The 11,471-nt window shown below is 40.4% G+C and overlaps 1 protein-coding gene across 3 annotated transcripts; it reads right to left on the reverse strand.

Annotated features, from left to right (window-relative positions):
* Window positions 1-4,126: 4,126 nt before the first annotated feature.
* LOC113289085 (ubiquitin-like domain-containing protein CIP73) lies at window positions 4,127-11,239 on the reverse strand. 3 transcript variants are annotated; one of them, XM_026538258.1, is made up of 18 exons: window positions 11,082-11,239; window positions 10,610-10,747; window positions 10,403-10,520; window positions 9,880-9,987; window positions 9,407-9,528; window positions 9,219-9,299; window positions 8,960-9,130; window positions 8,805-8,874; window positions 8,566-8,717; window positions 7,641-7,805; window positions 7,487-7,558; window positions 7,121-7,244; window positions 6,659-6,946; window positions 6,505-6,581; window positions 6,235-6,423; window positions 4,903-5,523; window positions 4,650-4,808; window positions 4,127-4,569 (listed from the first exon to the last, which is right to left on the reverse strand). In XM_026538258.1, exons 2-18 carry the CDS (start codon window positions 10,736-10,738, stop codon window positions 4,513-4,515), a joined length of 2,703 nt encoding a protein of 900 aa, XP_026394043.1. In that variant the 5' UTR covers window positions 10,739-10,747; window positions 11,082-11,239; the 3' UTR covers window positions 4,127-4,512. The 3 variants fall into 3 exon arrangements, with proteins under 3 accessions (XP_026394043.1, XP_026394041.1, XP_026394042.1); XM_026538256.1 differs by having other exon boundaries at window positions 6,659-7,042; XM_026538257.1 differs by having other exon boundaries at window positions 6,659-7,042; window positions 10,610-10,742; window positions 11,082-11,223.
* Between the last annotated feature and the right edge of the window lie 232 nt (window positions 11,240-11,471).

An 11,471-nucleotide genomic window follows, 5' to 3' on the forward strand; every position in this document is an offset into this window, starting at 1 on the left:
CCCCCCTCCCCCTACGGAAGTATCCCGGACAATCACCATGGGATACGAACGAAGCAAAGGGATTATTCGAAGCTTACTCACGTGGCACCTCGGTTAGCCGACAAGTCTTGTTGAGCCAACTAAGGCTAATTACACGGCCATGGATAGCACAAAGTGAAGAGCCAACAAAGGGAGATCCTCCTGGTAGACCACAAACTAAAACGACAAGGAGAAAACAAAGGAAATAATTGAAAGAAATGACTCAACGTGAAGAAGAACTCGCGGCAAGTAAGAAACAGGATCTAACCGTATGTGAGATTTCGGAAGCAAGGTTCGCAGAAGCGCCGGTTCCAAACAAAAATAGTAGGTTGAGGAAGGAACCACTATCAAGTCAACAACAAACGGAGGATTCCGTATCTACACCAAAAGCCGATGGATCGGAGGTTCCAAAGAAAAGGGGTAGGTCGAAGAAGGTAAACACATCGATTGAACAAGAACAAAAAGATGTGCATTCCGAAGCCACACCCATAATCGATCTAGTGGAGGTTCCAAAGAAAATGGGTAGGCCTCCAAAGGTACCAACATCAAGCTACCAAGAACAATAAGGTGAGCATTCCGAAGCCACACCTATAGTCGATGTATCGGAGGTTCCAAAAAAAAGGGGTAGGCCGCCAAAGGTACCAACATCAAGCGACCAAGAAAAACAAGGTGATGAGGCGGCGGTGCCAAACAAAAAGGGAAGGCCGAATTAGGAACCTACATCAAGTCAAGCACATCAAGGTGAAAATTCCGAATCCATACCAAAGATAAGTGATAGCAAAGGTAAGCGACCCATGTCTAGTCAACAACAACATGATGGTGACAACTTCGTAGGCACGCCCAAAGTTGATCTAGTTTCGGTTAAAAGGCGAAGGGGTAGGCCAAGGAAGTACGGACTCCCATCACATACTGAAAACATTGGAAATGTAGAGATTGCAGAGGATGGAATGGATATAATTAAGCTAAAAGTTGGTAATATGAAGATGTTTAAGGATTCCAAAACTGGTAAGACTTGTAGACATTACCATACCAAAATACAGTTTTATGTAGAGCAACATCCTGAGGTTATTCGCGAGTATATTGTGTATTAGGATGATGTCGATGGAGATGGAATTGTGGCTATCATGTCGTGACCGAACAATTAGGAATCTTTGAGACGGCGGTTAGTAATGGGATGACACCATGCCGATACGCTAGAAATAGGATGGCCAAACAACTTGTGAAAAACAGAGCTTTGATGAGCAATTGGTTGGTAAAGGTGAGGGGTTTGATAATATGATGCTTAAGTGTTAGGGCCAGAGCATGAAATGGAGTTCCTTCCTTCTCAATATTGGATGAGAATGCCGCTTTGTGGGCATCTATTGGCGGATACATTTAATTGTGATGTTCATTATTTTACCCCCACCGTAGAAGTAACATTCACACCAAAGTGGCAAAAATGCGAAGGATCCCTTAAGAAGAGAAGAGTTGTTTTGGGTTCGTGAACGGTAATCATTTCATTATTCTAAAACTCAAGGAAAATTTTCCATTACCACATGTTTGTGGGATGATTAAAAACAAGGATATAGATGCTAATATCTTGAAGGAATGGATGGCATTGTATGAGGAGAATCACCAATTTTGGGATGCGTTTTCCTTATCAAAAAAACCTCTCCAAGAGGAGAAGAAGCAACTTCATACGTGTGGAAGCGATGATGAGTAATTTGGATATATGTGGTTTTTCGTTAATACACAACATTTTTTTTTGAAGTGTGATTTGTAAACATTGAATCATATTTTGATGCCAATGCCGCCATGATTGTGTTTCAATATTACAATGTCGTAAACGTGTGCCGGCGTAGAACTTAATTTTTGAAACAATGTCGGGAGTTGAGTAAAAATATGTCCACTATCTCCTTCTGCAATTGATTTGCTGGTAACACTCAAGCCTAGAATGTTCTGAGCATCCTCAGGGATCAAGGTCATCTCCCCAAACGGGAAGTGCATGGTATCAGTTTCACCATGATACCTTTCGACGAAGCAATTGACAGTCACAGTATCACACGTCACATAATTTTCAACCAAAGCATATAGACCAGAATCCCTTACTATTGTTTGGATCTCTTCACATTCCATAGACAAATCCCAACCATCCGCGGCTTGGTTTCGGCAAACACGCACAACCTTCTTATGATCCTACAATTAGGAGACAATACAATTAAGAGATTTTACATAAATACACAACAATACATATGCACAAGATAAAAAAATGCTTACATAGGTTTGATAGATAGTACGAGCCCACGAGTCCTTGTATCCAAATAGCATTTTCGGTTCCGGAGCTTCACCCCAAATTCTACCACGATCAAGGTCAGGTATCATGTCATCCTTATGAGGAAGGTGCGAGCCTTAAACTTTTACTTTGCCTTTGCCTTTGGCCTTGTCTTGCGTCGGTTGTTGACTTGGCCCACCATCTTCCTCTACAAATTAACTTTGGGTTGCTAATTGACCTGGATCAACCTCTTCATCTTCCTCCTCACTTTCCTCTTCATCTTCCTCATCGTGCTCAAGTGTTCCAGTAGGTTCACGGATTACGAGTCGACTGTGGTCAGCACGACTCTCCCAAATTTTCCCTCTTGTATCATCCCCCAGACGCTTCTTGCGACCTTGATCTTTCCCTCTGAGAGGCAGAGACTGAGGAGTATCAAGACCGTCCTTCCTTCTTCTCTTAGTGACAGTATCTTTAGTTTTTCTTTTGTTAGCTTCCTTGGCTTTTGCCCTATATCATAAGCACACGAAATGAATATAAGACAACTCACTTTCAGTTCCAAGACAACTCACTTTCAGTTCCAATACCGGCATAGACTCACGCAAACCAAACCACGCCGGTACACAAAACGGCATAGGAACTTAGCAAATAACACATGCCGGTACATAGTTCCGGTAGTGTACATTGACTATCGACAATGCCGATAGTCATAGGTAATTCCTAGGTTGTTCCTGGATACCAAAAGATCACTACCGGCACCCTCGGAAGAAATCAAATCCATGTCGTAACAAGGTACCGGCATTGTATGCAACCTAAAACCAATGCCGGTACTGGTGACAAATTCATTGGTTTTCCTGTAAGTTTTAAGTTCATTATCGGCATACTCGAATAATTATAAAAGAATGTTGTAACCTGAAACCGGCATAGTATTCAACCCAGTTTCTATGTCGGTACATAACATTCAGTTTCAGGCGACTATGGGTTTGAAAACGGCATTATATTCATACTAAAATCAAATTCGTAACTCAATACCGGTACTGCCTTCATTCTAGATCGAATGTCGTAACCCAATACCGGCGTTGTATTCGTACTAGATTCAATGTCGGTACTCGCTGAAACTCAACTGTTTGAGTTAAGGTTCGCGATTCTAACCTGCACCCATTGCTATAAATCGATTTAAACACTCATAAAGTAGTTCAAAATCACTTACTTCTCACAGAGCCATGTTTACGAGAGGTTGATTGTCCGAGTTCGCTGCTTCTTTTTCTTCTTGCTCTTGAGCAATCAAAGCAAGCCTTTCTTGTAATTTTTGTTGAGCAAATTTGACTTCGATTGGGCATTTGGTTTCTTTCATGGAGGCATTGTTATGATTCGGGTAGGTTAATCGACGAAGAAATTTTTGAATCGACGAAGAACGGATGAAGAACGATGAAAAAAAAAATTCAAAAACCTAAACCTAGAAGAGTGCAGGTACTGATTTTTTTGAGAATGGGGATATATGAATTTGATTTTTTTGATTTTAAGTTTTAATAGAAAAGGTGTTATAGTCTTTTCATAATGTTTTTTAATTAACCTAAGGGTATTTTAGTATTTTCATACCCAAAAAATCACCCCTTGACAGGCACTACTGGTTGGCGGAAGTAATTTATATCCCCCAATTAGTTTCAACATCCCCCAGTCACGCGTTCTTTATAAAGCCGATCTTCATCCAGTTATCAGTGATGCCCTTGGCGGAAGAAGCAATTTGCTTATATTTGGTACTCCGTTTCACGTTCTTGTCAGTTCCCATCTGATGAGGATAGATATCCTCCTGGTATAAGATCTTATGATTTCAGAGAAAAGAAATATAGAGTGGAGTACTTCGAAACAAAGCATTGTTCAACTAATGCTGTACTGCAGTCTTGATTCTTCACATATTTTTACACAAGGATCTGATCAAGTAATTTTTTAGAGAAGATGATCCAAATATATCTGGCGGAAGAATAACTAAAATTCCATCTTTCACTATGAACAAACTATATAAACTATCCCACATTGACCTCAGTGGCATAGGAGCTCGAAAACGAAATCTGTATACTCGATTTAAGCCAAGGTAACATCGGGAATGTATTTCATGACCTATATAAAGGCAACTGTTCCCAGCTTAAGCACTTGTAATTAAAAAGAAAAAGAAAAGGGATCTCTGATTTAGTATATTGACACATTCCAACTGCTACGACTCCAGGAAAATTATGGTATCAGTTGCTCTACCTAGAATCATCCAACCTTCGGCGTACGTCGCGGGATAGCATCTCCATGAATTCCTAATGCAGTAACAGAGGCTAATCAGTAATTAGGGATAAATTATGGATATTATTGTATGAAACAGGTATGATGTACTTACATCTGCTAGGTCTTCATTACTGCAAATGTCATCAACAAGCTCCTCCTCTGAAGAATTCCCTTTGCCATACAAAAGAGCAGTGTTCTCAACAACCGATCGGAAAACATCTGCAGGTGGATCATGGCGTTCAATTCTCTCAGCAGTTTGCTGGAGGTCAATCTGCAAAATATAATGTTTAAAGTTAATCTAGTGGTTCCCCCTCCCCAAAAAAAAAGGCGGTATCACCATATGAAGGTTCTGGATAAATGAAAACCTGAGGATTTCGACTGTTTTCATTCTCCCTGACTGTCCCAATCTCCATAGGCTGCTCTTGGGGCTGGGGTTCTACTTCACGAGAAGATTCAGGAAAGGACACCCCCCTGTTGAGAGCTTGTGTTACAATCGGCATCATTTGTTGAACCATACTCGATAAATCCAACCCACCACCTTGTCCCCTTCCCATCCCTGAGAACATGCCGCCAAGATCTTGGCCACCACCGATTTGTTGTCCAACCTGGTTGATCATATTCATCATTGCAGGATTCCTTGTAAACTGATCCAACATTCCCCTCAGTCCATCAGGTGATCCCATCCCTGCTTGCTCTGATACCCCTGACAATAGACCATTCAAAGCAGGGCTGTTCAAAACTTGAGACATCATGCCTGCTGCATCAAACTGACTGTTGGAAGCAGGGACTGCCGATGGCCTGGCACCCATAATCTGATCAGATACACCGTTACTATCCGTTCTTGCATTGGAACCTCGAGCTACAAGTGACTGTAGAATCTGCTGGCCACTAGTAATGGCTTGCTGGTTTTGATTGCTAGTAGGAACCCCGCTACTTGTGGCATCATTAGCATTCTTCACTTGCGAACTTCCCTGTCTGCCTCGTTTCTGGGAACGTTAAACATGGTAAAGCTTAAAATAGATCAATGTTTTGAAGCAATCACAAAAGTAACAAGAAATGTAAAATAGACAAATATCAACAATGAGAACCGTTCCTACACCAAAGATAAATCTACTTGGGCATATAACATGTACATCTCCGGCCTCCAATGACAGGGAACAAACCACCGTTAAGGGGAAGGAAAAAAAGAAGAAGAAGGAATACCAGCTAAAACACGCATGCAACAACACCATTAAGAAAATAAAAAATTAGACACAAACACATTAGCTAAGATCACAAGACTGCCTGAGTGAATAATATTTGGACTAGGTTCATCTGAGTCAATTGAGTGTTTAAATCGATGGATACATGCATTTCGGGTACACATGTTATCCTTGACCCGCAGTTCAAGGAAAGGATTTTTAATCGGATGATGGTAAACCATACCAGGTTTTGATGCAAATGATCTAACCCATCATTATAGGTAGTTATCATCAGTTGGGGTTAGTTAGCGAACTGAAATTCACCGCGTGTTGGACAGCTTAGGGTTTCATCCACCAAGTCGGAACCCAACTCAACCACATTCTAATCCTAGCTAGATATTCATCACTGATGGTAACAGATTAGATCCTATGTCAGAAATGTGAAGCTTCTTCCTCTACAATAAAAAAAAAACCTGAATCCTTCATATTGTTTTTTGGGAAAAACAGAGAACTCACAAGCTTAGGTTGAAGGCCTCCCAGACCTAAACCCAATGGAACATCTTTGACACCATGACTTCCGCTGGATCTAGAAACATCATCTGAGACAACTTGTTTGGTAGCGTCACCAGCACAGCTTGATCCTCCCGCTGAACTAGATGCTGATGCTTCTTTGCAAGGAGATTTGTCATCTTTGTGGGAACGCTCCTGGAAGACAGAAAAGTTAAAAAAATAATTCTCAATTTTAATTTCAAGTAAATTTTCGTCTGAAGCAATTGACGGACTTACCTGCTGGGAGTTCCCAGCCCCATCACCGGAGACAGATCCAGTGGCCAGTCCCTGATTACTAGGACTCTCCGATGGACCTGGAAAAACGAAGTCAAGTTTAGTGTAGAGCCACATAATTAGGTGAATTTGACAGTTATGTGTATTTTCAAGTCACCTGAAGGTGCAACATTTTCTCCCCCCATATCACGAACAAGATTTCTTAGCTGTGCATTGATTTCTGATACCATTGGGTGAATGGTAGAAGCAGAAGATGGCCCCACACTAGGAGTACCTTCATTTGAACCTTGTGCAGCAGATGCAGCATTTGGGTTACTCTGCTCAGTTCTAGGAATTGAAGTGGTATTGCTGCTTCGAGTATGACTGGGATCCACAGGCACACGTGATGATGGAACAGCTGTGGTAAGGACACTCCTCACAGGCAGCATCCGACCTGAACCTGAACCTGAATCACCAGAAGCTCCATTACGATTTTCCCCCTGACTTACTTCCCCAGTATTTGGCCTAGGACCAACTGATGGGACACCAGCAAGGGAAGTCCCTAATATTCAATCGAAGTCAGAGGTTCACTGATTTAAAGAGATACACATAGGCGTGAATCCGGATATAACTTTCTCACCAGCATGTATATGAATGTTCACATGTCGAGGTGTATCACCAAGCCCGACAGGAACTGGGATTCCAGCATTTGTCTGGGTAGCAGCACCACCACCAAAGAGAGAGCTGGTTTGGATTGGAAATGGCTGCAAATGTAAACAGATCATGTTAAATCATACTGCAATACTCGATTAAAAAAAAAACTGCAATAAAGTATGAGCACATCAGAATATCTGAGATAATATTATCTATCTACACAACCAGTAAATAAAAATAACGCGTCCTACACGTGTACCGCTTGTGAATTGAACAATCCCTATTATTAAATATAGTTTTTGTCAGTGATATTCAGTCAATAAAGCTTCTCCGTGTAAAAGTGTAAACTGACCTGAACCATTATCGGATTTGGCCCAGAGGAGGATATATAAACAGCTGGCCCAGCATTTACCGAAGATTCAGCCTGAAATTGGACGAGAATAAACGTAAGGTATAATTTGAGCATAGAAATTAAAGCAACAGTTGGGTAAAGGAAACATGCGTACAGGAGATTGCCCCATACGAAGCGTCACAATGGTGCGGCCAAGCTCTAGAAAAAGAGCCCCTAAATGTTGCATTGCCCGCCCTACTTGTACTGATTCAGTTTGAATTTGGCTCCGGACTGCAGGATCAGTTGCACCTCCCTCCCCTTCAAGACGTTCCGCAATATGCTACAGTTAAGAACAGTATACAGTTTTTTTGTCAGCAACTAGGATTCAACAGAACACACAAAATAAAATACAGATCACGTAGGAAGACTGCAGATTTCGTCAATCGGTCAGTAGTGTCCATTTTGCTAGAAATATATATTCTATACTATGTTATAAAAACGATCCCTTTAAACCAGGCTTCTTCTGAAAAAATTGTTACCGGAGAGGCGATAAATTTAAAAGGAAACTCTCTATAAAAATGTCCCAACAACCTCCTTGGTTTCTATTCTTGTTATTCTGAAAGAGATTTTAGTAAAGAGTAGCATAGGGACAGGGGAGGGTGATGTTAATAGCACAGACAGAATGATTCTTATGACTCATGTTTCTAGCGGTGGTGTTACAATGACGATTCATGCAACACTACCGTAAAGTTAGATGTAAAGCCTACTTTTTGCAATCACTGGGCCATAGATTTGGTACACTGAACTAAAAATATAAACCCAATTATCAGTTGGGTTAAAATTTTATGCATAAATACTAAATAGTGATCAACTCCCGTATTTGTATATATACAAAATTATATGAATATCCTCCCAGTAAAATTTTAAAATATGAATATCCTCCCAGTAAAATTTTAAAGGAGGACAATAAAGAATAAAATAGCCCACAAGCTACTATCGTCAAAAGTTTAAACAGATACGCAGCCAAATATACAGATGACTCCATCTTTACATGAAGTATTAAACATATTCACAGAAGACAAAATGCTTAAGGAATTTACCGAAAGAGCAGCTGCAGCATGAGAGCTAAGAAGTTGTTGGGCTTGTCGCAGAACAATACCGAGTGCTTCAGGTGTTCGCAATCCACGTGCATTAGATGGCAACTCCACTCTTGGCGGATCTCCAGTATTTTCTGAAGCAGAAGGATGACCTCCTGAATCAAAAAAAAAAAAAAATGTTGAGCAACAGAAAGTTATATTATATCACAACATAGATAGGCAAGAAATTTGACGATTATCACCATTGACTCGCAAAACCAGCTCCATGCAGTTTATGAACTCCAAAAGTGTGCTTAGAGAATCGGGAATAGGCTAGTTAGAAGAGAAAGCAATTTGAAGTGGTGAGCAGAAGACCTCAAGTGGAAAAGTGGACAATGGGAGAGAATCAGGATTCTACCATTTGATGTGAAGGAACATTTACAGCTGCCCCAGTCAAAGGAAATTGCAAAGACTGAGCTAGAGACTGAAATGGTTGACTTGGGAACGCCTGCCCACCCCCCCTTCCAGCAACATTTCCACGTGTTCCTTCAGTTTCAGCAGCTTGAGAGGTTTGATTAGTAGCATTGGGCTGCAAGATACAAATACCGAACATTGGCTAAGAATTGCTCAGTCAATAAATATCTCTACTTCACAAATGTATAAAGATAGTTTCTCACAGGTACACTGGACGATGTGTTTGTTGCACCCATAGGGATCTGGCCCCCAAGCCCAATAGAATTTAGAACAGCGCCAACGATCTACAGAAGAGGCAAATGTTTTGAAGCATAAATCATGTCATGCAAATGAATCACCATAGAAGTGCATAAGACCAGTGAAGTATACTCAACCAGAGTTAAGAATGTACCCGAGTAAGGTCAGGAACACCACCATTTTCACCTTGGTCCCCAACATTAAACGTTCCAAGAACTACGCTATGTGAAACTTGACCAACCCGATTACGCGGAACAGCAGTATTTGGATCATTTCCTGTCAATGAAATAATGTTATTTGCTGGCAGACTGATTAGTTTTCCCATTGGTTTGCTCAGTTCTCCGATGGATTAACCATCCATTAGATGGATAGGTACTATATTTCAAAACTGATGACCTTACTTTACTATAGCTAAGGAAATTATGTAACTGTAAACAAGAATGTCAATATCAAAATATCCAGAAGTCACAGTCACCTGCTTTGCTACATGTTATATCCTAGGTTTCATCAGGAAGTATTTGAAAGAAATTAGACTTACCTTTCAACATACTCATAGCACAGCCCACCTCAACTGTAACATACATGAACATATATAACCAAAGGTTCTGCGCAAAAAAGACTCAATACCTTGCCCATTGGTGTTTGCATTCGCCTCTCCAGAAAGTGTTCCAGATGAAGTTTGGGGTTGAGCTGGTTGTCTTGCCACTAGATGCAGTGTATGTCCATCTTCCACATCTACATATGGTTAAGAGATACCAAAGATGAAAAGCTGACATGGTGCACATGCATGCAACTGCATTTCATATGCCTAGCAGAAATACTACTGATCTGCCAAGACCTAAGATGTGCTAAGACCTAAGATGTGATACCTATAAGATCTAGTCCAGATAAAGTATTAACGAACGCTATTCGGATGTCAAATTCTCATATTACGCCTCATAATTGTAAACAAAATTTCTAGTATTACAGGAAAAACGAAGTAGAAATGAAAATCAGCAACTACATTAGTCTGTTTCCTAAATCTTTTGAAAATATATCAATTCAGTTATGCAGAGGCAATTAAGTACACATGTGAGACTTTGATCCTTAGTCATTGCAAATAAGTAATACTCCACTCGAAGTTCTAAAAACATGAACTTGTCTAGGATACGATATTCTGAGAGGCATTGATTGTCCTTCAAAACCTTTCCCCTAAAAATAAGACGCTGCTGCTCAACTGGCACACCAACTGTCCCAGCTATTTTCTCCTTGAACAATGGAACTGGCATCTGCAATTTTTCAGCATTGAACAATGTAAAGACAATAATGATCGGCTACATGAAAACTACAGTCAAAAACATGAATTAACAAAACTTACATTTTTCTCAACTCGGAATGTATAGATCTGTGAATCCAAGGTCTTGACATTAACTTCAACTATAGAATCAGAACTTTCCCCAGTAACTGCGCTTGTACTGGCTTCTTGAGCAGAACTTTCATCCGCCATACTACTGAGCTGGCGTAACAAAGCACAAAGCATCAAAAGTTGCACAAACTGAAATTAGGATCAATAAGATAGACAACACTCAACAAAGACCATGCCTTTAACCAAGACAATGAAAAAAAAACAGCAAGAAGAAAACCCTGAAAATGGTGGGGATACATGCAGAAGATAGAAACTAGGTACAGAAAACGCATCGAAATCGTTGAAGGAACCAGAAATTCCAACCAGATATATCAAAAAGTAGTGTTTTTTGAGAAAAAAAATCAGACTCTGCCCTCATTAGGGTTTAACAATGGAACCCTAAGAAAATCACAAAGGGGAAAGTGAATATACATAAAATCCATACCTGTGGTTAGATTGAAGATTGAAACCCTAGAAATTGTGTGAGTTTGATTCGAGAAGAGAGATCTGTGTTTCTTTCTTTCGGGGCAGGGCGTTGTGTTCGGCTGTTCACAGCAATAGCTTCTTTCTTTCTTCTTTTTAAAATGATTATTTTTTTATTCTTTATTTAAACGGAAAAAATTGCACTAATTATCGTAACTGACGGTGCTAAATCCGAAAGAGTTAGGGGTTTTGGCTGGGGGGCTGAGCGAGAACTTTGGGGATTTTATAGTAAAATCTTATTTGGACCGGTAGTCACCGCCATGACTTCATGGTTTTTACTTTTTTCCTAGTCAAAATATCTTCTACACATGTACAATGGTGTGACTGTGAGGTGTTCAGAAATGATTTGGGT

Source organism: Papaver somniferum, chromosome 6, assembly GCF_003573695.1.
Source record: "Papaver somniferum cultivar HN1 chromosome 6, ASM357369v1, whole genome shotgun sequence".
NCBI classification, from domain to species: Eukaryota; Viridiplantae; Streptophyta; class Magnoliopsida; order Ranunculales; family Papaveraceae; genus Papaver; species Papaver somniferum.

What these genes read in the sequence shown, in the direction of transcription:
- LOC113289085 (XM_026538256.1), bottom strand. Translation starts at nt 10,738, where the DNA reads ATGGCGGATGAAAGTTCTGCTCAAGAAGCCAGTACAAGCGCAGTTACT. An exon ending in TCAATGCCTCTCAGAATATC is followed by an intron (nt 9,988 to 10,402) that starts GTATCCTAGACA and finishes AACCATATGTAG; the next exon opens with ATGTGGAAGATGGACATACA. An exon ending in GTGTTCCTGACCTTACTCGG is followed by an intron (nt 9,300 to 9,406) that starts GTACATTCTTAA and finishes CCTCTTCTGTAG; the next exon opens with ATCGTTGGCGCTGTTCTAAA.